Raw genomic sequence first — 25,605 nt, forward strand, 5'->3', positions numbered from 1 at the left:
GTAAAGAGCAGGTTTCCCTTCACCAACCTGTTGGTGCTGTTTTGTTTATCACCAATCATCCAATATTGGATCGATCGTGGATGAGGGGGCCAACCTGGTGTGTATTACTCGGCTTGCATCATGCTCCCTACTCAAGCTGGTAGAGATTGCTGGCATGGCATCTCTTCACATTTGGGGCTTGCTTAAATTATGGTTACCAGGCATCCCCATTTCCCAGGGACAGTCCTCGGATTTACAAATTTGTCCCTGGACAAAATCCGTCCCCGGAATGTCTCCGGATTTCATTTAATGTCCCTGGATTTATATTTTAAGTGTTGTAGATTAGTAGGGATTGGTTCAATGGCACAAGACACATCATATGAGGCAAAATGGCAGACACCACATCAGCGAGCAGCTCCTGAAGCCAGCCAGAGCCAACTGTGCTACCAAGCTGTTTCCGGGCTGCTGAGACTGCCGCTGCTGCTGCCACTGCCGAGGGGGAACCGCCCGGCGCGTCAACTGGGGGAACCGCTGATGCACACACACACACACACACACACACACACACACACACACGATCCAAATCGAGCTGGGAGCGAGAGCACCTGACTACCCAGCCGATTGCCCAGCGGCACTCTGGGGCCAGGAAAATCCTGAAGCCAATGCAGGGAGAAGGAGGGGAGGAGAAGGAGAAGGAAGAGAGAGAGGAAGGTTTTAAAAAAAGGGGAGCCCCGACCTTGCCATGCCGCTGCCGCCACTGAGGAGGAGAGGTAAGAGAGCACCAGGAGGGCAAGGACACGTGGCCGAGCCCAGGCCCAACCTGAGCCTACTCCACGGCAGCTAGTACTCCAAGAGAGCAGGCCGGGGCCCAGAGGAAGGCCGTGCGACAGAGGAGACCACAGAAGAGAAGATATTACTTTTTTTTTTTTTAATTATTTTTTCTCCTCTTTTCAAAAATAAAAAAGTGTCCCCAGATTCTTTGAAAAAAATCTGTTAACCTTAAGTTAAACTGACCCTTAATTTTAAGCCCACACAAGTGAATACCCATGGATGGCAGAGGAACAAAATGTTCTTCATCTCAAATTAGAGACACTGCCTCAGTAGTTTAATGAAGCCCCTGCTCACTTTCAGGTTTGTAAGTGTGTGTATAAATGATTATTCAGTCAATTAAATGTCCACAAAAAGTAACTGACAGTCATAATTGCCAATTACATAATCCTATGTAAATACAATGTTTTCTTAAAGATACTGATACATTCAAATAGTCTTGACAATTCCTACTGGTAACAATTTTAACTCTACTTCCTGAAAGCAGAGTTACTGTAAGCCACAGTGATTGCAGGCATGTCACCAAAATCAGGGTTGCCAAAATATGATGCATCATAATACAGACGTAGTTCTGGTACATCAGTTAAGTCATGGTTTGGACATCATGACTGCCTTTTGCAGGCATAAGAATATTTGAAGAGCTCTTCAGAATCAGGCCAGCCTCCTAGTGGCCAACCAGATGCCTATGGGAAGCCCACATGCAGGACTTGAGTGCAATGGCGTTCTCCCCACGTGTGTACCACCTCTGATACTGGATATTCAACACCACCATCATGACTAATAGTCAATGGTAGCCTTCTAATAGAATCAAAGAATTGTAGAATTGGAAGGGACCCTGAGGGTCATCTAGTGCAAACCCTTGCAATGCAGGAATCTCAGCTAAAGCATCCATGGCAGATGGCCACCTAACCTTCAATTATAACAACATTATCCTTCAGTTAGTAACCCCCTTTTAAAGCTGTCCAGTTTGGTGGCTATCACTACATCCTGTAAGCAACTAATTCTACATTTTCCTTGTGTGCTGTGTGAAAAATTCCATTGTGTGCTATGTGAAAAAGTACTTCCAAGTACAATCACACAATTACTGGTTTGAGATAATCATAGGCTGCCTGATAACACAATGACGAATTACCACCTGAGCAAACCATGAAAAGGGAGGAGGGAATCCACATGTGAAGGGGGAATGATTTTTATCAGAAAATATTTAGATTTACTGATTAAAAGCCAGCTGAGTATGGGGAACAAATGCTGGCAAAGAGCCTGCACCACATCTGAATAGCTCTAGTCTAGGCTGGTAGAAGAATTATAGTTATTTTTACACTTTTAAGAGTAGCAGTCACTTTTAAACACTTACAATTACAAAAAAGAGCCTACTCATTTTTATACTGCCTAAAGTTCTTTGGAGCTTTCCAGTTTTCCCCACAGTGAAACTTTCACAGTTTGAGAGCCACAGACATGATCATCAGAGCAGGGGAGGAGAGAAAACAGTGCACAAAGAAAAAAAATCCATGCACACCTAATACCCATGGCATTTCTTACAACTAAATGAGGCCTGCCCTGGTTAAGTATTGTTTGCTACATAGGGTGTGGAATGCTAGACAGATCAACTGGGTGATAGGTTTCTTTAACCACAGTAGCACCAAGAACAGGTTAAAGCCCATGCCTGGGTTAAAGTTAAAGCCCAACCAGATTTCTGTTATAAGATGTCTAGGGGGAATTTGTAACAAAATGTTGCAGTGCTGAGTGCTCCTGCTCAGCGCTCCAGTCATCAAACCCCAGGATATTCCAATCTACTCCCTTTTCTATTCAATTTTCAATCATACACACCACCCAAGCCAATGTTTTGTATCTACTGAGCATGCCCAACCCTGATTTGGTTGTTCTGTGGTCCCCCCCAGCAAACCTTGAGGTTCCACAAGGTTCCTCCACATCTGCCAATACCTCCTTCTCGGGCATGTATGGTGCCCTTTTGGTTTGTTAAGCATCTGCACTCACCTTGGAAATAGAGAGCCTGTTGTACTTGAAGAGTACAGAATAAAATCTTACTGAAGAAACAATGTAGATATCAGTACATGCAGCCTTTGAAAACATGACCTTTGGAACCAAGCTTAATAGTCTCTTTACTACCGTCAAGCTATGTATTATGTAATACCATCCTAGGAGGTCTTATCAAGATGGTGGGGCACATTTCTGCATGAGGAAAGATTAGAATGTTTTGGCTTATTTAGCAGAGAAACGGTAAGAGGCTTATTCACAGTGTGGAGAAAGGGGATACAGAAGTTTTTCTCTCTTGGTAGTAAAACTCAGGGTCACCTAATGAAACTGACTGGCAATCAATTCAGGATAGAAAAAATATAGTAGTACTTCATACAAACTATAATTAGCTTAGAAAGTTCACTGCCACAAGATTTGTTGATGGCCATAAAGGTGATGAGACAAATAGAGAAGACTGTCAATGGGTGTTATCTATGATAGTTAAATTCAGCCTCCAGATTGAGGCATCGCCATCTCCTCTATTTCAGATTAATGCATTTATGTGCTTGAAAAGTTATAATCAAAACCCACCCATGTACAAGAGGGAGGCACTGGCAGACTCAGGACAAACCTCAGGTTTCAGGGTACAAAAATATTTAGAGAGGGGGGAATCATTAAAAAGATACCCCTCAAAAAAAATAATAATCCAATAAAGACTTGTTGGCTACAGAATGCTTTCAGACTAAGGGGAGGTGGGCTGCAAAGCGTGTTGGAATGGAAATGGAATAGAGCAGCAAAGTAAGGAGGACAAAGGAAGAGAAGCACAACACAGGAATATTAAAAAGATTCAGAAAGTCATATCACTCTGTCGATAGGTCATTTTCTAGTTGACATAGAGAAGCAATGTCTAAATGTCCCCAGAGATGGAAGCGAGAGGAGTCATAAAAATCAATTAAAAAATTAACCACATTAACACAGTTAGGATTGAGCACAGGTAGGTCAACTTCCAAAATGGAGAACTGCCCTCCAAAACAGCCCATTGAGGAATGAGCATACTCAGTAACCACATAATGCTGATTGACTGAAGAGATGGAATGGATGGTATTGCAGTGGGGGACATGTCTGACTACACTGAACAGTGTTGCAGGTCCCACTTGTTGCTATTAATCCTAGGTCATATGTGGGCTGTAGGAAGGAGGGCTGTGCTCTCTTCATGCCCTTCTCATTGGTTTTAGCAATGCTCTGGCTATTGTACTCAGCAGCTGAAGTGGGATCTGATCAATTCTGCTATGGTAGTGTGGCCAGCCCACTAGTTCCGAGACCCACCCAACAGATTCTCGTATAACTAAAGGAATGGAAGCTCTCTAGAGGTCTGAAATGGGCTGCAGCTTCCTATCATAGGACCTGTGAAATGTTGGTTTGGGAAAACTTAATGAATAAAGTCCCAAAGGCTCTGAAGCTCCTCTTCTCCAAAGCATAGCATTGCAAATTTATGTAGCACAGCAGCACTTACAAAATGCTTTCAAAGCTTGTGATCTTACAAAACATGTCCTTAATTGCAATGGGATTAAAATCATGATGGAGCACAATTTAAACAGGGGGCTACAAAGGTAGATAGAAATTTGGTGAGCAGTTGTTTTTGAGTGCTTGCATCATTGGCATTCCAAAAATAGAGTAAACAGGTCTCAGGAACTTAGCATTCCTATATAAAAGTTTGACTCCCCGCCCCCCAAACTATATTCATGTTCCTACTCTAACAAATTAATGCCTCTAGGCTTGGTGTAGGGAGAACATGTCACTTCTGCTTTCTCACTGAAAAGTATGTTTATGTGTTCACAGTTGCAAAATTATAATACTGTAAGTAGGAAATGATTTTGCATTATCTTAAAATAACTCCAGTTCAATTCAGCAAAAATGTTACCATATTGGTCAGCATCTTCTAAAGCATATTTTTGAGGCTGAACTACATATTGGCAAAATTACATGAAAGAGATTGAGAATTGCATTATTTTTAAGTCCCAGGATTTTTATTTTTATTTAAAACTTACTCCACATACAAAATTAGCACATTACGGGCAGGGCTGGGAAAGGCTAGGACGCTAGTCTTCTGTAATGTTTCAGAAATTTTTACATAAGGTAGAACAGTACAGATGGGAAATAGCATTTTTATTCAGTGCGTTTTAGGAAAGCCTATTGCGATCTGGTTACACATGTAGTGCAGCTGATCTCCTTGTTTACTGAAGACTGATATACATCTAAGACAGAACTTGGGAGTGCCCAAGCACAGTGGCCTTGGGTAAGAAGAGGTATGGTGTGAGAGAAGGAGCATGTCAGAGAAGCAAGACATGACACACAATTACTGTGTGCTGTGTGCTGGTCCCTCTAGCTAGCCAGAGGGCTTGTGGTTGTTCTATCAGTGCTCAGGTCTGCAGATGCTGCCATTAAATAAAATTTCTCTCATCCATTATTTGATTGTGGATGAGAAGGATGACATGGCTAACATTGTTATAGTTAAACAATTATATGACCTGAAGGCAGCCCTGTTTGGGGAAGTGTTTAAGTGTTTGTTTCATCCCTTTATATTTTGTTGGAAGCTGCCCAGAGTAGCTTGGATAACCCAGTCAGATGAGTGGGGTATAAGAAATATTTATTATTATTATTTACTGCTGGTACTACTGCTGCTGCTGCTGCTGCTGCTACCACCACCACCACCAAGACCTGGGTGCATGAGCAGAGTGGGATTTGTCTTAATCAGCTTTGCCCAGTTGGGTACTTGATTCAGCACTGGGCAGACCTGGAGCTCAGGAAAGGTTGCTATACAGATCTTTTTCTCCAGCTTCCTGTCTGCTTGAGTGCGGGTTGAGAGTGTTTGTGCCTTATGTTGGGCAATTAGGAAAGATGGGGGAAGCTGCTGGTTTACAGTCCACCTCACTGCCCAGCAGTCTTTCTGCCTGAGCTGACAGAAGTGATATCAGACATGGTGTTGAAGATCCAAACGTTGTTGATTTGGGGGAACTTCAACATTAAGGCTGAGCCCATAATAGTGGGGTAGCTCAGGACTTCATGGCCATGATAACTTTGGAGCTGTCCCAACATGCCATCAGAGCAATGAATGTGACAGGCCACAGTCTGGACCTGGTCTTCTTGACCAGGCAAGGAGGAGGAAAATAAATCCACTACTAGGGCTGGGTGATACCTGTTTTTCAACACTGTGATATGTCACCAGCTAAATATTGTGATATACTGATGTATCATAATGTCTGAAATGTATCTCGACTGCTTCTACCTCCCCACGTCCTTCCACCTTAAGGATGAAATAAGGTGAGGAGGAAGAAGCAGCTGAGATACATCGCCCCACCCTATCCACTACTACTGGTCCCAGAACTCACTACTTGCCTACTGTGAGCAATGTGTTAGTTTCATGATTCTTTAGATCAGAAAGCAGAGGTACAAATTAAGAAGAAGAAGAAGAAGAGTTTGGATTTGATATCCCGCCTTTCACTCCCTTTAAGGAGTCTCAAAGCGGCTAACATTCTCCTTTCCCTTCCTCCCCCACAACAAACACTCTGTGAGGTGAGTGGGGCTGAGAGACTTCACAGAAGTGTGACTGGCCCAAGGTCACCCAGCAGCTGCATGTGGAGGAGCGGAGACGCGAACCCGGTTCCCCAGATTAGGAGACTACCGCTCTTAACCACTACACCACACTGGCTCTTAACCACTACACCTCACTGGCTCAGTTACAGTTACATGAGAAGAATTAGAAGAATTCATACTCCCCACTCACCCCTTTGTAAATAGGCAACTTTCAATATGTCATAGAGCTATAAAGTTCAAGATGTCCATCAAGCTAGTATAGGCTCTTTGTATGCAGGGGCGGAGGAAGGGGGTTGCGATGGGCGTGGGCCACCCCAGGTGTCACCATTGAGGGGGGTGAAAAAATGCTGGGCGGCACTCACAGCAGGGCCTCCTGGGAGAGACATGGTGGCTTGGGCGTGCGGAGGCTTGACGCTGCCCAAACCGTCCACCCGCTGCCTCCCCAGCTGTAGGGCGGCTGAGTGGGAGGAGGCAGGCAGACTCCAGAGGCCCTGCGGTGTGCCCCACCTCTATGGGCTGCTCACCCCACCCTCGCCACGCACCAGGACGCACCGTCCCAGGCACCTGAGCAGCTTCCTCCGCCGCTGTTTGTATGATCTTAAGCAGCTCTTTGGATGCTAGCAAATGTATCAAGAATCACAGAATTGTAGAGTTGGAAGAGACCTTGAGGGTCATCTAGTCTAGACCTGAAATCTGGTTTTCAAAATCAGGGCTCTCTGAAGAGAGCTGAGGACTGGAGGCCATGTGTGAAATGCTGGCGATGCATGGTGCTGGCATTCACAATATATTGCCGGGGCCAAAATTCTGAAATCATTACCATGATCTAGATTTCAAACTGGTTTTGGGTGGTCTATCAATAGATTGCCCTTTCCTAATCTAGTCCAACCCCTTGGGGGGGGGGGGACTCAACACAGGCCAATCAAAATGGTATGGAAGTAGGCGTTCCTTCAGGATGCTGAATCCAAGCCATGTAAGGCTTGTAAAGGTAAGCAGATGAACTTTGAATTGTGTTTGAAAACAAAATACAAGCTGCACAGTTTTTCAAATACTGGCGAGTGGTGTTCCCAACAATCAGTTATATATTTCACTAATTCCACTTTCAGACAGTATTCAAAAGCAGTCCCACATACAACACATTAGTCCATTCTGGAGGCACACCTGGGCTTTCTAGTGACAAAGCTGGACATGGGAATATCCCCCAAAGCTGTAAGAAATCTTGGGGCAGGCACCGGTCAGTACCATGCCATCCAGAATAGGTTAAATCATCAGGCCACAAGCATCCACCTTAATGGGGCTGAATTTCAGTTAATTGGCCCTTATCCAGCCCGTTATCCTGTCTGGGCACCAGTTCAGAACTTCCACCGCTTCACCCAACTTGGATGAAAAAGAAATACAGCTGCGTGTCATCAGCATACTGATGCCAAGAATGAGCTCCCATGATTCTCATATTTCAGATTCTCTCTTAAAACACTTCCTCTGAAATATTTCTAAAATATTGGATACAGGTATCTCTTCTTCAGCAGAGTGAGAGACCAAGTCCTGACCAGTGACTAATTTTTTTCCAGCATCAAATGTGCTGGCTGGTGACAGGGCTCTGATAACCTGTGAGATACTACAGGGGCAAAACTAGGCTTTATTTCACCTAAGTCAAAGACCCAGTTTGGCACACACCTTGACAGCATACCACAACATTTCCAGCAATGTAGATTTCCTAGACAATTTGTGAGTAACTAAGAAAGCTGTTGTGATTACACAAATCCATACTAATAAGGAAGCTGAAATATTTCTATTGGACAGAATGCTGATCTTTTGAATCCCATTTGCATTCTTTAGTCACTATATTTCTTTAACACATGCTGCACTCTGCCAAGTTTCAGTTTAACCTACGAGAGTCCCCTTTATGCCCCCCTGTTTATACTTTAAAATATCCAGTTTTGAACTGCATACGTAGGAAGCCTGCAATAATGTTATGAAGGTATTTAAGGCATCTCACTGCTCCCAAGTAACTGAAACTCCCATCCCTCAGTTTTCAATTACCTATTATTAAACCACTTTGTCTCCTCTCCAATCAAATACACTTCATATCTCATTTCATTGCAGTTCCTTATTTCATCAGTAACATTCTATATCACAGTAACATGCTTCAAAAACACTTCCACTGCAGTTCATATACTTCCTGAAGAAATAGGGGTAGGGTAAGGGGAACAGAATCTTGAGATGTCAGTGAACTATTAAATATGAAACCAATTACTACCATAATGGGGCTCTGCAATGGGACCAACATTGCTACCACATGCTACAGGGCATAACAACGAAGCAGAATTACACAGCAGTCATGCATGCATTTACCTCTAAAGCCATGAGGTCTGAAGTGCTCATTCTATATAGTGGAACAAGGTTTATATTTCATCTGCATAACTAGAAAATGATGACATCTTTATAAACATGAAAAATTGAACAAGAAACTCACAAAATTTCTCTTTAAAAAAACCCTTTAAAGCTTTTAAAAGCACTGGTCACACTGGCAACTTGAAAAATCTTCCTTTCATCCAGCAATAGGTGCAGTTGACTTTCAGTAATCAGTACCAATTTTGGATACTGCTTAATATCTTCCATATATAGTGGTACCTCTGGTTACGAGCTTAATTCGTTCTTAACCTGAAACCATTCTTAACCTGAGGTACTACTTTAGCTAATGGGACCTCCTGCCGCCGCCACCACCGCACGATTTCTGTTCTGGGTTAGCAGAATCTGTAACCGGAAGTGTTTGTAACCCGAGGTGTTTGTAACCTGAGGTACCACTGTAGCAATATTGTGTTTAACAACATGTATGTTTATAATAGTCCTACTGTTTGTGTAGTCACACGGAGCAGAACTATTTTGTTTAGAATCATCCAAGCCCACATTAGGAAGTTCAGCAAGTTAATTCACTATCTATAGTGTCTATGCCAGACTCTCAAACACAATACAAACTTACACTGATTCCATCTGAAACAGATACATTTTCAGCCCAACAACTTCAAACAATTCTGACCTTTCAAATATTCAAACCATGCTTCCAAACAGGATGTGCCCACATGCCAAGTCACAGGCTCTAACCAACTCCAGGAAACATGCATTTAACTTCAAATGCATACAAGTTATCCTAATGAGTCCAATTGTTTACTCACATTAAATGTTTCTAGGACTGGAGCTTGAACCATAAGATGATCTGAAACCTGTCTAGGGATATTGGAAACCTAGGAAAGTCATAGGTGGAGAAGCATCTATTAAGGTCTTCAGACAGTTGTCATTTCAGGAATCAAATCATTTTCTAAATAAGTGATTAGAAATCCACTTCAATAAAGATCAATCACACAAAATAGTGTGATTTGTATATTTGTGTAAATGGCAACACACACAAATTATATTTCACCTGGCATATGAAGGAACTATCCCTGAAGTACAGCAAAAACAATCTCTGTAGGAAAGTGTTAAGTTTGAATAAGGGATTAAATTAGTATTATTAATCCTGTTATTATTTTTACAGATGACACTGTTTGTAATCCAGCTACCAAAGACAAAGAGAAACTGTAATACATTATAATCTAGATCTGAAAATGAATTAAGTTGAATACACATATACGACTATAGTTCAACACAAACAAAAGTAGATATGCTTACATTTTAGGCAAAACATAGAAAACACTTGAGGGTTTTTTTGTAAATTCTATATGATGATAGTTAGACACTACCTTTATTAAATACAAAGTAATGTATAATTTTGAGTTGGGGAGAGATTTTCAGGGTGGAGTAAGTAAGGAGAAGGAAAAAATGTTGCTAGACATGACAGAAACCCCTATCCTCACTTTGTAACAATCTTAAGAGAACAGAGTCATTCTGCATTCTTAATTATATTAGATTGTATCTGTAAAAAGACCTCAGGTTGCAACAAGACATGCTGAGACCAAGAATGGTCTCTCCCTTTCAATACATGTGACTCAGAATTTTTATAAAGTAAGGAGCTGAAGAAAAACACATTAGCAAAGCAGGAGATTAATTTTAGACAAATAGCCAACTGAGAGTATTTCCCAGCAGCTGGTAGACTTAAGCATGTGAAATGCCTCTTCCATTCTGTTTTGAGACTGATACAAACTTCGGTTTCATCATGTTCAACATTTTTCCTTTTCTCTACACCCCCATTTTTTGTTTAACAACCAGTATGAAGACTTATGATCAACTCAGAAGCTTGCATGATTTGTCATTCCAGCTGATCTTAATAAAGGTACAGTGGAACCTCGGTTTTTGAACGTAATCCATTCCAAAAGAATGTCTGACTTCCAAAACGTTCGAAAACGTAAGCAATTACTTCCGGGTTTTTGACGTTCAGGTTCTGAATCGTTCAGCTTCTGAAACGCTCAAAAACAGAGATTCCACTGTATTCATGTTACTCTCTCTTTATTGAACTTTTCTAGTAAACCTGCAACCAAACAGATTCAGGCAAATGCTGGCTTCTATACTTTCAAGGAGAGAATGGCCACTAACTTGATCTGCAAAAAGTCTCTATGGTTGTAGCAAACTGCAGACTGGGGCTTCCAATGACAACCAGCAACATCTTCCCCCAACCTCTATTTTGTCTCTCAAGTGTTATTTTGCTCTCAAATAACCAGTGTTTACTTGCATTCCAGTCTTAGACAGAGTTCTGGTGGACTTGAAAGCTTAGACAGTATATTAGTTCTGTGATTTTAAAACTGGTCCTAATAAAGGTACTGATTTACTATTCCAGTATGAAATTTATACTATAGAGATCCAGTGTTTTACCTTATTTTTCACAGTCACCTCACAGACTACCAGGCAGGCAAACTAACTATTCTTTGGAACAATTATTAGACCTGAGAGAGTCAGGAAGATAAGCTGAGAATAGCTGCATTGTTATCTACAAAGGCCAAGAAATGGCCTTCTTAGATATATGAAGCTAACACACTCCTGTCCCAATCACAGTGAGGGAGATATTACAAGTCACATCACCAGCTTTTTGAGGAAGGGCACACACAAAAGAAAACCTGAGAAATTAAAAAAGCAGCCATACAGCTGTGAGAAGTTAGGGCAGAGGAGGGATGCATCCCAGGAACACCATAAAGGTTTGGATACTGCAGAACTAGAAAAAGTACACAATTATAGCAGTACCCATCAGCCCTAAGAGCTACAGTTAACCTGTACACAACATCTACTTGATTTTACATTGCTTACATCTGTCCGATCCTTTGCATGCAGACTCCTATTTCCTTCATTTTCTTTCTGTCTGTCCCATACTCCCTTCTCTAAAATAAACCTTCAACTGCACACCACTGGAAAAGGTGCCAGTGGTGGAACCCATCTTAGGTCCAGGCACTCACAAGCTGAAGACCATGACTCCAAGCCTTAGAATTAGAAGTCATGCCTGAGACAGGTAAAAAAGAGCAACTTCACACTAAAAATGCAGAAAAGGGAAGCACGATTTGGCTGAAAAGTTAGAGATTAATGAACAGAGGTTGAGTTTTTTGGATCCCACCCTCACCCGGGACCTGTGTAAAGTACAAATCAGCCTCACGCCACCATCTCCGGTCTTGACGCCAGTGCTTCTCAAAACAAAAGTTTACAATAGACGCTTCCCCAGCCCAAAAGCCTCCCTGCCTCTTTCTAGAGGGAACCGCAGCTGAAAAGCCACTTTCTCCAGGGAACCCGGAAGCCCCAGAAACACGCCCCTGCCACCTTTGCACCTCGCCGCGCCGAGCCCCTCTTTCCTCCGCGCACCCGCCAGAGCTAGCAGAGGCGCGATGCTTCGGACCTCTCTGCGCCCGAGGGAACCCCGGAGGCGCCGCCGCCGCCGCGCTCGGAAAACACATGGGCGGCCGCCGCTGCGCCTCCGAAAGGCGGGGATTCTGCCCGCGGACAACCGCACCTCAAGGCGCTCGAGGAGACACACCCCCAGCCGCCCCACGGCAAGGCAGCCTGGCGCGGGCTCCCTCGGCCCCCCCCCCCTCCGAGCAACTCCGCCCCCCCCCCCAGGTCGAAGCACCTACCTGAGGAGGCTGGAGAGCGGGTGCCCCCCGCCGCTGCCGCTGCCACCTCCGCCGCCGCCCCCCGAGGACCCGGAGCCGCCGCCGGAGCCGAAGCCCGAGCTGAGGCGCTTGCCCGAAAGCAGCTTCTCCACGGCGGGGAGGTTCCCGGTGCGGGCGGCCTCCAGCAGCTCCTGCTCTTTCCCCATGGCCCGGCCCCGGCCCGGGAAGCCAAACCCCCCGCCTCTATACTACTACCCGTCTTCGGCTGCCGCCGCCGCCGCCGCCGCTGCCTCAGCCCAGCCGGCGCGTCCTTCCGGGGCGGAGCCGAGGAGGCCACGCCCCCTCGCCGAGCGGCGCCTGCCCCCAGCAGTACCCAAGACAAGGAGGGAGGGAGGGAGCCTCGGTTATCCATAGGCATACACACACACGCTGGCCATTCCCTTTCATTCAGTGGCTGCTTCCTGAAAGAATGAGGTAAGGCAAGGTAAAAGTGGGAGGCTACTACCCTTCCCCCACTACGATCACACGGAACGTCCCCGTCACTTTCGGCCATCTGCAAGAAATATCGAAGGGTCCGCTTCAAGTCCACAGCAGGAGGAAAAGGACAAAGGGGCTAAGAATCTCCCCACAAACGACGTCCTGGGGGGGGGGGGGACCAGACAACAGCAACAACAACCAGCAACTTGTGAGGCAGCTGTCGAGCGATCTTCACAAGTTGCTGGTTGTTGTTGTTGCTGTTGTTTGGTCCCCCCCCCCCGACGTCGTTTGTGGGGAAACTTGCGTGTAGATTGTAATGTATGGCCATCGTACACGTAGATATTTCGCTGCATGTGGGCATGCAAGGCAGCTGCAGTTGGGCACAGCTCCCACCTATGGAGGCAAAACATCTATAGCTGTTAATGACCAAGTGGTTACCCAGCAAATTGCACCTTCTGCATTGGAAATTGGTAACGTTTGAATCAGCCTTGCTAGCCAGTCTGCGTGTTACCCCAGGGGTAGTCAATGTTGTGCCTTCCAGATGTTGGAAGAATGCAGCTCCCGTCTGCCCCAGCTACTAGGCCTAATGGTCTGGGACTATGAGAGTTGTAATCCAGCATCAGGGAGAAACAATGTTGTTTACCTCTGTTACCCTCTCAGGCTCTGTTTTGCTTTTAATCCTGGAATTTTAGAGTGAGGGGTGGAGAAATCAAAGCCTAAGGACAGTAGTAGGCTGTGTAAACTATGAAAAGCAGTAGCTGAAATAAACATGTTGGCAGATGCTTCAGTACCTTTACAATGCATTGTTGGCCAATGCAGAGTTTGTTTTATTTCAAAGTAGGATTTTTCTGCTCAGTGTTTACTTTCTGACTTACCTAGTTAGAGGGTCATAGAACTGAGACTGAAAATACTTCGCCTGAGCAGTCATTTTAGTGTGGTTTCAGAGAAACTACACTCACACACTTTCCCCTGCTCTGCAGCTAGAACTAAAATAGCCCTCTCAGCCTGGACAAGGGAGCAAACAAGAGACAAGGGAGCAACCACTTGGAGCCGAGTAAGATTGTCTTCCATGAACACGGTCTTAACTGTGGGTCCGTAAGTGACTGTGGAGGCCAATTCTGGATCCACACATCCTTCCACAGTGGGGACATAGGTTTCCAGGTGGGAGTTGATCATGGTGAGGGTTTACCAAACATGCCTTCCTCTTAGCAAGTTTCTCGCTTTTGTCCTGAGTTCAAACGTCTTCATAGTCCGTGACACCTTTGGTAAAGGCTGTTCTCCCATTGGAGCCCCCGCAGGCCAGTGTTTCCCAATTGTTGGTGTTTATCTTACTTTGTTTAGATTTGCCTTGAGAGAGTCTTCAAACCTCTTTTGTTGACCACCAGCATTACTCTTTCCATTTTTAAGTTTGGAATAGAATAGTTGCTTTGGAAGACGATAATCAGGCATCCAAATAACACAACCAGTCCAACGATGTTGATGTTGAAGAATAATTACTTTGACACTGGTGATCTTTGTTCCTTCCAGTACACTGGCATTAGTTCGCCTGTCTTCCCAAGTGATACGTAGATTTTTTTGGAGAGACCATTGATGGAATCTTTTGAGGAGTCAGAGGTGGCATTTATAAGTGGCCAATGTTTCAAAAGCATACAGTAAGGTTGGTAGTACAATAGCTTTGTAAACAAGCATTTTGTATTCCCTGCAAATAGGAATAGCCAATGCTAGTCCTAAGGGACGCGGGTAGCGCTGTGGGTAAAACCTCAGCACCTAGGGCTTGCCGATCGCATGGTCAGCGGTTCGAATCCCCGCGGCGGGGTGAGCTCCCATCTTTCGGTCCCAGCTCCTGCCCACCTAGCAGTTCGAAAGCACCCTTAAGTGCAAGTAGATAAATAGGTACCACTTTATAGCGGGAAGGTAAACGGCGTTTTCGTGTGCTGCGCTGGTGCCGGCTCACCAGAGCAGCTTCGTCACGCTGGACATGTGACCCGGAAGTGTCTCTGGACAGCGCTGGCCCCCGGCCTCTTAAGTGAGATGGGCGCACAACCCTAGAGTCGGACACGACTGGCCTGTACGGGCAGGGGTACCTTTAATGCTAGTCCTACTCTGAGTAGATCCATTTACATTAATCCATTTACATTCACAAGCGTACAGTAAGGTTGGTAGTACAATAGCTTTGTAAATAAGCATTTTGGATTCCCCGCAAATAGGAATAGCCAATTCTAGTCCTACTCTGAGTAGATCCATTTACATTAATGGGTATGACTTAGTTCCATTAATTTCAGTGGACTTGGTTAGAGTCAACTCTGTCTCTTATTCCATCCTACCTGTTGTGAGGAGAACCATTTATGCCAACTTGAACTTTATTTACATGTAATAATAAATAAATAACCCAGCTGCCTGATAGTTTTATGTGGGGAAGTAGGCACATGCTCATTCCACATAACAACACTGAAAATAATGTATGAGATAAGCCTCGTATTGATATTATTTCAGTTCTTTTGAGAATTATATCACAAACATACATACAGTAAGGTATGCCTATGTGTGACATTGTGTGTGTGTGTGTGTGTGTGTGTGTGTGTGTGTGTGTGTGTGTATACACAAATAATGACCTTGAAAACTTTGGGGTTGTTTTCAAATTAGCTCTGAAACTGAGGACAGACAATAGTTTTAAGAAAGTTTAAGTTAGAGCCATTGTTGTTCACAGAATGCACACTGTTTTCCTTTGTTCTACGATTTCTGGTCAAACAGGTTTTGATGCACAACAAAACCTTGCAAAACCTGATTGACCAGAAGCAATAGCGGGACAGGAGGGTGTGTGTGTGTGTGTGTGTGTGTATGTATACATACTGCAAGCAATTACAGCAGTCTTCCACTTTCTAAAATGTACAGTCTGCCTCCATAAGTCCTTGCTGATTGTCCCTCCCTCCTTAAAATAACTTTGTGGTGAAACTGTGATTTTGTTCTATGCTTGATTTTGCTTTAAAAAGAAAAGTGTGCTACTGTTGCTTTGTTGTCTACATAGCTCCAAGTGGAGGGCCTATTTCACCTAGGGTAGCAGTGATTTGATGCCTACACACCTTAGTATGATAACAATAGCCACACTGCAAGAATTAGTGGTTCTTGTGACTTGTCAGGATGCTAGTCAGCTTGTATATGAATGCCTCCATCTTTATCAGTTTGTCTCCTACCAACTCCAGCCCAACAATTATATTAAATGTGTTTATATACCATTTTTCATCCCCAAGTACTGCTTTTCTTTCATCTGACATTGAATGTGTACTCATAAACTTGCTTTATGCAGAACACACCTTTAATGGTCTTAAAGGTAAAGGTATCCCTGACCATTAGGTCCAGTCGCAGACAACTCTGGGGTTGCGGCACTCATCTCGCTCTATAGGCCAAGGGAGCCGGCGTTTGTCTGCAGACAGCTTCCAGTTCATGTGGCCAGCATGACTAAGCCGCTTCTGGTGAACCGGAGCAGTGCACGGAAATGCCGTTTACCTTCCCACCAGAGCGGTACCTATTTATCTACTTGTACTTTGACCTGCTTTCGAACTGCTAGGTGGGCAGGAGCTGGGACTGAACAACGGGAGCTCACTCTGTCACGGGGATTCGAACCACCGACCTTCTGATCGGCAAGCCCTAGGCTTTGTGGTTTAGACCACAGCTTACCTAGACTATCAGACCAAGACTGTAGATAGGCAGACAATGAAAAACATATCCTTCACTCTAAAGCATCTCTATATAAGCAAATGTTAAGCATCATGCAGGCAAGGAACTCAACAGCATTTAAAAACCAACAGTTTATGTTCTGTACATGAGCTTTCTGATTTCTTTGTATTCTCTAGTACAGCCATGATGCATTACCCCCTGAAAAAATCTTGACACAAAATGTGTTTCCTTCTTTATTTTATTGGTTTAACTTTAATGCATTTTTGTGTTTCTGTGATGTCATTCAAAGTGATTTACAATTTTAAATACTAAACAAATGTACAAATATAGAAGAAAATTCTCCTCAGTTGGATAAAGTGTCTCATCAGGAGTTCTGATTAATCATCCTGCCTCTTACAACTCTGCCATTACTTATTGTAGAGGGCATGGTCTCACACACCTGTTTTGTTTTCTCATCTTTAACTAAAAGCTGCCCCACCATGTATCTAAATACCAAGTCAATTATAATACTTCAGTTTACCTACTGGTAGCTATGTACAAGCCTAAAAATGGGACTGGACTCAACTACCGGTAACTGGTCCTGCCAGCAGAAGCCTGCAGAAGGACTGTTGATAGTGCAACAAGGCTTTATCCCCTTTGTCCCCCTGCATGCCACTGTGCTTTTGGGGGTCAGGGTCTTTTTAATATTTTTTTTAGAAAAAAACCCAGAACAGCATATAGGAGGAGGAGAGGAGAGATAATTCTGTCAGGCACAACTGGCCTTAGTGCTATGTTGAATTCCCCCATAGAAAATTATGTTTTGTTTCAATATGAACATATGCTGATGTTAGTTTGTACAGTTACTAGATCTAGATGTTTACTTGGTTACTGTTTCATTAACTCAGAATGGTTACACCATAAGAGTACTTTTTATTTAAGAAGCCAGCTTTGATTTAGTTTGTCCCCCTATTTAAATCTATAGCCAGTTTCCCTAAACACATTTAGTTAACACTCACCAACTATGCCCCAAAGACTTGCAGTTCTCACTCAGGTCTTTCTTCTGGAGCCTCTCAGGCTTCTATCAGGACTTCGGCCACCATCTTCACCTAGGTCCAGGACTCTCCTCCTTGAGGCACTTGCATTCAGCAACATCACTGACTCTTGGCTTCAGAGCTCTCTCAAAGGCTGTCTCTGGGATGCTTCCTTTCCCCCATATACCTCCTCAGCTCCATTTCTCTCAGACTCATAAGCCTTTAAGTCTAGATGCCCTCCCCCTGGCTCCAGCTTCCAGCTCTATTGCTGTTTCTTACACTAACTGACTTGTGACCCATCCACCCACCAACTTGAACTGTGGCTTGAGGTGGCCCTTTTATTTCTAACTGCAGCCAATCACTTCAGACTTGGGTGGAATTCTCCCCTCTCACCAGACCCCAACTCTAGTCCAATGGGATGAGACAAAATGTCCACTGACCTGACCCATCAAATCACACCAGTTTTCAAACCCCCAGTGACAGCATTTAAAGTCAGAACCTCATTCCCAGAGCTACCTTTTAGACAATATATGGTAATGTGACAGTCAGTCACCCACTAACCTCCTGTTGATACCTTGCATATAAGGTCACATCCATGCAATACATTTGACGTACATGGCATCCTCCAAAGAATTGGGAACTGTACTTTCTTATGGGTGCTGGAAACTATAGCATTTTGGGGGGTAAACTACAGTTCTCAGGATTCTTTTGTGGGAAGTCATGTGCTTTAAATGTATGGTTTGGTTGGCTACCAAAGAACAACTGAATGCCCTCCTCAGAGAGGCTTGCCAGGTGCCTGCATTATGGTCTTTTTGGTGGCAGGCAAAGAAATATATATCCTCAAGTGTTTTGTTTTATTTTTGTATATAGTTCAACAATCCCAAACTTTGAGAACTCAGTAGTTATAAAGGTGTGCTGATCTGTCATAGAACAACCCCACTGAAGAAGATAACAGTGGTTACCCAGACCTCATTGCTGGTTGCGAAGGGGCCCCTATGACAGTTCATGCTTCAAGGCCCCCAAAATGTAGGTCCATCACTGGCCATGGCAACAAATAAGTATGGTCCAAAGTCATGTACGTCCTTGAATTGCAGCCACCTTTACGGTCTTGGGTTCTGTGTTTTGGTCATGACTAGCTGCCTCAAAGAAGACTTATCAACCTGTCCAAAGATACACAAGTTGGTGAACAGATGCACATTTTAAAGATCCACCATCCACTTTAATATTCAAGTTCAGTTTAAAAATAAGCCAGCAACCCAAAAGTCCCCTTGCCCATCGCTGCTACTCTCCCTGTGTGATGCTCTGTAGCATTTCCACTGTTCAAACGGGAATACAGTATTGTTGTTTTCATTGAAGCCGACTGAGACGGTCGCCTTTCTGACATTTTTCACCGTGCAGCTCATCTATTTTCCCCTTCCTATGCTTGGGCGTGATGTGTTGCTATGGAAACAGAGACCGGAGGTGGAGGGCGCATCTCCGATGACGTCACCAGAGCGCGACAGATCCCCCTCCTGGGAACAATGGCTGAAGCTGCGGAATCTCGTACGGAGAATGCTGTTCTTCCGCCCCCTGTATCTTCTCCGTCTCCCGCGGAGGCGTCCTCTATCCTCGCCGCGGAATTAGCCGAGGGGCAAGAGAAGGCTCCTGTGGTGGTGAAGGAGGAGGCGCAGGTTCGAGAGGTGTGTAGAAGAGAAGGAAGCGACGCTCACATTAACGCTTTTTTCCTTCGACTTGCTCTTCAGCTATTCTTTTCTTGTTTTGGGGGTCGATGGGCTGCTGCTAAATTCCTACTTGAAAGGTGGTTGGATTTCCCCTCCCCGGTTCCCTGGGCTCCAACTGCCCATATTTATCAGAGACAGCATCTCTTTAATGGTAATTCTTGCCAGAATGTTGTGGCACCTTAAAGACTTAACAAATTAAAATAAAAAAATTCCTTCCAGTAGCACCTTAAAGACCAACTGAGTTAGTTCTAGGTATGAGCTTTCGTGTGCATGCACACTTCTTCAGATACACTGAAACAGAAGTCACCGGACCTTTCTATATAGTGAGAAGGTGGGGAGGGGTATTACTCAGAAGGGTGGTGGGAATGGGTGATTGGCAGATAGCTGCGATGAGCCTGTTGACGACTCTTAACGACTGCAATAGGTCTAACAGGAAAAAGCAAGGGGTGAGAAGGATGGCTTTGTCATGTATAATGAGATAAGAATCCAATGTCTTTATTCAAACCAGGTCTCTCCATAGTTTTAAGTTTGGTGATAAGTTGCAATTCAGCAGCTTCTCTTTCCAGTCTATTTCTGAAATTCCTTTGTTATGGCATAAGTTTTACAGGACAAAGTATCCACTTCATCATATACATGAGAAGTTATCCACAGTTGCAGGTAGGCATATAAGCAAAGAGGGGATTTTGACCAGCGAGATTAGAGGGAAATGGACTACAGAAAGTACACCCATTCACAATTCAGTTAGAACGGGGACGGGGAACCTATAGACCATCCTAGGACTAAAGCTCCTCTCATCTCTGAACACTGCCATTCTGCCTTCTTATGGGAGTTGGGAGTCCAACCACATGTAGAGGGCTACAGGTTCACCACGGCTGAATTAGACCTTAAATGTCTGGGAAATGGACAGACTGACCCTGTTACTCCTGCCATAAAGTGTCACTTTGCTTATTTTGCATTTCATAATCACTGGCTGTAATCTTGTGTTTCATTTACTTCTCTTTTCCCTCCTTACCATCTCACCTCCCCATGTGTTGCATTAATGCAATACAGTAAAGATAACGCTCAAGGCATCTGATGAATTTATATATTGTTTAAGGCATTTATTCTTTAGCCAAAAATGCTCTTACAGCAGCTTACAAAGGAAAGGGGAAGGGCCATAGCTCATTGGTATGAAGGGCCATAGCTCATTCCCACTCTTTAGCATAATATCTAAAAGACATAGGAAGAAAAAGGGCTGGAGAGGGAGGAAGGAAAACAAGCTCAGGCCCTAGTTCTTAATTGACTTATAGGATCTATAACTTCATCTGTTCATGCACATTCTGTCTTGTACCCCTTCCCCTGATCAGATCCAAGAATGGAGCAAATAACAGTGCCTAGGCCAGGATGTCAGTGCTGCTCCAGCACCATACTTCTTTCTGTACTTGGAATCTATGAAAACTTGTGTCAAAAAAAATCTGTTAAGCTTTTAAGGTGCCACAAGACTCTGTTGTTTTTACTGCAATGCTGAATAGTAAACATAACCTCCCTAGAAACTGGTAAATCCTGTCCATCTTGCCTTCTGGTCATGTCTTTTTTAAACATATTTTTGTGTGCATAAACACACTGCCCGAGGTATCTTCAAATTCAGTCTTGTTTGGACTACACTTGAAGTTCATGAACACAAGATACCGATGCATTGTTTGACTTCCATTTCCTCATCATCACAACTGCCTTTCCAGATTGATAGCTGTGTTCAAGGTGGTTATTCTGTAAGGATTAAACTTTAAGGACAGTACTTTAAGTAGCTCCAGTAGTGCAATGACTTTTGGCTGTGCAGTGGAACTTCACATCCATCTCCTCTGCCTGTGGTTCCCCCAAACCTCCAGAACAGATTTTTTTTTGGGGGGGGGGGAGATGGAATTGCATGGGGAGAAGAAAAGAAGGGGAAGTTCCATTTTGCACAAACAGAAATCCTTGCGCTAACAGAACCACTTTGTTGGGTACCACCTTGTTACACGTTATTGCCAGTCTATTAAGAACCCATGCTTCCAAAGCTAGTGCAAGAAAGGCTGTTACATGATAAATTAAAACAGTGTAACAGCATGCACAGAATACCCTTTAGTTATGTGTAAGGAGACAGGGTGCTTCTTGCATGATGACCCTTGGAATAAGAATTGTTTTTTATACGAAAGTTAGTATTTTATCAGTGAAATGCCAAAGGGTATGTCTACTCCCCCCCCCCCACCTCCCGCATGCTTCCATGCTGTGCAAGACACTGATTGAAATAAAATCTCAACATTGGAGAGAGAAGGAATAAAATTTTTTTTAAGTTCAGTTGTTTGAAGAAGTTGAAATCTTGTTCTATCTTTTGTTTAATAAATTACGCAAGACACGACATGTATGTGGCAATATAGAGAGTGGAGCTAATAATAAAAATAATGAAAATCTTTTGAACCTGACAACTTTAATTTGAAACTATAACTATAACCAATCTGAACATACCAACACTACAGCCAAGCTGAACAAGTTTTTTTTTTATACTAGATTAAAACAGAGTACGAAGAAACAGAGGAGTCTGCTTCACAGCCTTGTGCAGCCAAGAAAATAAAAATAGAGATAAAGGAGAAAAAAGAGAAAAAACATAAAGTAGATGAAGATGAGATTCAAAAAATGCAGTAAGTAATCTTACATCTACATGACATAAAGCTTTTTATTAATGCTAAATGGTTTGTATAATAGGAGGCTTGTAAGATAAGCTGTAATGTCTTGTAGATAAACTGTTTTGTTGATTTCCCTGCCTTTTTGGGGGTGGATGGGAAGGAGGTGGTACTGAGGCTGCAATCCTATGCATACTTACTTGGGAGTAACTAGTGAGACTTACTTTGGAGTAAGCATGCATAGGATCAGACTGGAAATTAAATTTACAACCAAGAAATACTGAGGTAGCAATCCTATACACATACCTGGGAGTAAGTCCCATAAAAAAACTTGTAAATTGTATGTGATTGTTAGTGCTTGGATTTTGATGATGTTTTTATCATATTTTTGTTATAATTTATTTCCTCAGAATGGCTTTGGAAGGAGCCCTGCTCTTGAAAAGTGTCATAAAGGCTGCATAAATTTAAAAAAATGGTCTTAGTGGGACAGTTTTGAGTAGGCATGTATAGGATTGAACGATTAATACTGTAACATAGGAAGGAATAATTATTGTGTGGCACTGCACAATACTCTCCCCTTCCAGATTCTTTCTTTCAAACGAAGTACTTTACCATTGTCTTTCCCCAACTTCACAAGCTATGCAGTTTTGTAGCTATAAAGATGTGTATAGGGTAAACGTGTTGTTTCTAAATCTGCAGTATAATTGGTCTTTTCTTTCTAGAATTCTTGTTTCCTCTTTCTCTGAAGAACAACTAAATCGTTACGAGATGTATCGCCGGTCAGCTTTTCCTAAGGCTGCTATTAAACGGGTACGGTTCTGTTCCAATTCAATTTAAAGTAAAGCAGCTTGCCGAGTTGTATCTTATGATGTACAAATGGAACCTACAACAAAATGTTGCAGTATGGAGTGCTTAATTTCAGGATTACTGTCAATCAGCCATGTCCGCTTCTTGCATGCTATATAAAATTCCCCTCTTCTTTCCTTTTTGTTCCCACCCATCCTACACCAGTCAGATAGTACGGCATTTTTCGCCCTATAGGGCGCACCAGCCCATAGGGCGCACCTAGGTTTTTTTTGGGGGGGGGATAAAGAAAAAATATTTATCCCCCCCCCCGGCGTGGGGCTGGGGAGGGGGAAGCCCGAGCTTCTCCCGACCCCAGCCCCCAGAACAGGCTGCTGTCTGCAAGCCTTGGGAGCCCAGCGGGAAGTCGTGCCAGGCTCCCAAGGCTTGCAGAGAGCTGCCCGAAGCCCGGGGCGCACTCCGCTGCACTCCCCAGGTTTCGGGCTGCAGGCTGCTGTCCGCAAGCCTTGGGAGCCCGGCGGCAACTCCCACGGGCTCCCAAGGCTTGCAGATAGCTTCCTGAAGCCTGGAGAGCGAGAGGGGTCGGTGTGCACCGACCCCTCTCACTCTCCAGGCTTCAGCGAAAGCCCCATAGGACGCACACACATTTCCCCTTCATTTTTGGAGGGGAAAAAGTGCATCCTATAGGGCGAAAAATACGGTATTCTGCGCCCACTGAGCTAGCTCTGTACTCATTGGATTGTTTTGGCAGGCCTTCTTCCCATCCCCAATTAGGACACATGACAACTTAGCAGGATACAACCCAATAGATGCAATATTTCCGTTACACAGATTATGAATTTTAAACCTCAGTCTGACATAAACTATGCTGAAACCCTGTGGCAGCACAGTTGTCATTGCCAGTAATGTTTGTGATTGGAACATAAAGAACTTAACCCTTTAAAATCAAATTATCATTCCCCTCCTCAGCTGATCCAGTCAATTACTGGAACCTCTGTCTCTCAGAATGTAGTTATCGCCATGTCAGGAATTTCCAAAGTCTTTGTTGGAGAGGTAGTAGAAGAAGGTGAGTAACAGAAGAATATTTAAAACTTGTATCGAGTTAAACAGGTTTTCTGTAATCCTTTATTCTGAAATATTATTGCAGTTCTTCATTTCTATGAATTTGCAATAGCTCAGTAGTTTTAAGAGAAATATGGCTATTAACCCAGTGTAACAGTATGAATAATTTACCTAAGCACTTGCTTTCTAAACACAAAAATAGGATGTTACCCATCCTATCCTATGTATGTGCCCAATTTTCTACCCAGTGGTAGGGAATGCTTATTCAATTTTATCTAAATTCTCCTCAAATGGAAGAATTGTTAAGCCACTTGTGTTTATCTTTTAAGTTTTGGAAGCATAGTAATGGTATGTGGTACAGTGGTACTTCTGGATGTGAACGGGATCCGTTCTGGAGCCCTGTTGGCATCCTGAAGTGAACGCAGCCTGAGTCTGCATGTGCGCGGGTCGTCGCTTCTGCACATGCACGTGACGTCATTTTGAGCGCATGCGCAAGCGGCAAAACCCAGAAGTAACGCGTTCTGTTACTTCCGGGACGCCGCGGAGCTCAACCCAAAAACGCTCAACCCAAAGCTACTGCAACCCGAGGTATGACTGTACTCCATTCCCCCCCCCAGAAGTTAAACTGCTGTTTTGACATTTTGATTCTCAGATGCAAGTTATAGTATTTACATAACTATATAAACTGAGTATTTACTAAAGTAGAGTCAACTGCTTTGGGGAGGAATTCAGGATAAGGAGATTGTTCTGTCAGTGCAAGCATTTCTGCTCGCATAATGGAACAATCTCTCCTCTCTTCTGCCCATGTGCTCTTCTGTGGGATCTCCTGAACCTCCAGAATGCATGAAGGTGGAAAACACCTGTTGTGCTAGTGGGAGTCCTTGCACTGACTAGTTGAATCTGGCCTTTTGTTAGTCCATTTAGTCCATCGGCTAAATACTAGTATGCCTGGTTGTTAGAATGTAAAGAAATATACACACGTATCAACTACTTTTAAAGCTAAAATGTTTGTAGAAATAAGGCAGATTTTGTAACCAAACGGGGGTATGTAAGATGTATTGAACCAACAAACTGATTTAAATACTTCTTTGTTTTCAGCACTAGATGTATGTGAAAAGTGGGGAGAATCACCCCCTCTGCAGCCCAAACACATGCGTGAAGCAGTCAGACGATTGAAGTCACGAGGGCAGATCCCAAATTCAAAATACAAAAAAATTATTTTTCACTGAAGAGGAGATTGGTGAAGAGTCTTCAGTGGGATGAAGATCATTCACCTTTGAATAAGTGTAAATAACTTTTGCAAATGGTGGCTTCAGATTGCTTAAAGCCATCTAAACGTATATGATCTTACTGGGGGAAACATTTAATAAACTACTTATGAAATTCTAGGTCATTCTGATAGAAGTTATACTGCATGCTATATTTGGACTGAGTACAGAAACATTTAAGTATGCAGTCAATAAACTGTATAAAACTACTTTTAAATATGTTTTTCTTGAGACTAATGTTTGATTCTGCATCCAGTTCTCTGATATTAAACTTACAAGTTGTGTGAAATATAAGACCTGGTCAACGCAAAACTCCTAGAGTGTGCCATAATCAAATCGAGCAGGCAGGCGCAGCTCCAAAAACCAATAAAGAGCTACCTAAAGTAATGGATGCAGTTGTGTACTGACTTTGCCTTTGATGTTTTCTAATAAAGGTGGGACAAATATGCTTCACTGGAAAATATGTTCATAATATGCACCATTTATGAATTCATATTGCCAAGCACGGTTCGCCTTTTGTAGCTGCAGCAACAGCAATAAAAGGATAAGCTGCTGAA

General features: G+C 43.5%; 2 protein-coding genes across 13 annotated transcripts in view; one reads left to right on the forward strand and one right to left on the reverse strand.

Annotated features, from left to right (window-relative positions):
* The window catches only part of ANKS1A (ankyrin repeat and sterile alpha motif domain containing 1A), a 117,662-nt gene extending 104,986 nt beyond the window's left edge, over positions 1–12,676 (reverse strand). For 5 of the 11 annotated variants that reach the window (XM_081865354.1, XM_081865356.1, XM_081865359.1 and 2 more), the window contains exon 1: positions 12,417–12,675. In XM_081865354.1, coding sequence (XP_081721480.1) covers positions 12,417–12,601 — 185 coding nt within the window. In that variant the 5' untranslated portion in view covers positions 12,602–12,675. Of the gene's footprint in view, positions 1–12,416 lie in introns of all 11 variants that reach the window. The other 6 variants (XM_081865355.1, XM_081865352.1, XM_081865353.1 and 3 more) reach the window with 2 other exon arrangements.
* Positions 12,677–12,763: 87 nt separating this feature from the next.
* TAF11 (TATA-box binding protein associated factor 11) lies at positions 12,764–25,435 on the forward strand. 2 transcript variants are annotated; one of them, XM_081866464.1, is made up of 6 exons: positions 12,764–12,869; positions 18,956–19,236; positions 21,802–21,932; positions 22,637–22,724; positions 23,688–23,784; positions 24,879–25,435. In XM_081866464.1, the coding sequence occupies exons 2-6, from the start codon at positions 19,000–19,002 to the stop codon at positions 25,007–25,009; spliced, it is 684 nt and encodes a 227-aa protein (XP_081722590.1). In that variant the 5' UTR covers positions 12,764–12,869; positions 18,956–18,999; the 3' UTR covers positions 25,010–25,435. The 2 variants fall into 2 exon arrangements, with proteins under 2 accessions (XP_081722590.1, XP_081722591.1); XM_081866465.1 differs by having other exon boundaries at positions 12,805–12,869; positions 19,010–19,236.
* Positions 25,436–25,605: the final 170 nt, after the last annotated feature.

This window comes from Podarcis erhardii, assembly GCF_964252035.2.
Source record: "Podarcis erhardii genome assembly, chromosome: 6".
NCBI classification, from domain to species: Eukaryota; Metazoa; Chordata; class Lepidosauria; order Squamata; family Lacertidae; genus Podarcis; species Podarcis erhardii.

Excerpts from the sequence above, each read along its gene's own strand:
- TAF11 (XM_081866464.1), top strand. The coding sequence starts at position 19,000 with ATGGAAACAGAGACCGGAGGTGGAGGGCGCATCTCCGATGACGTCACC. Across the intron at positions 19,237-21,801 it reads AGGAGGCGCAGGTTCGAGAG|ATTAAAACAGAGTACGAAGA; the intron begins GTGTGTAGAAGA and ends TTTTTATACTAG. Across the intron at positions 21,933-22,636 it reads GATGAGATTCAAAAAATGCA|AATTCTTGTTTCCTCTTTCT; the intron begins GTAAGTAATCTT and ends TTTTCTTTCTAG.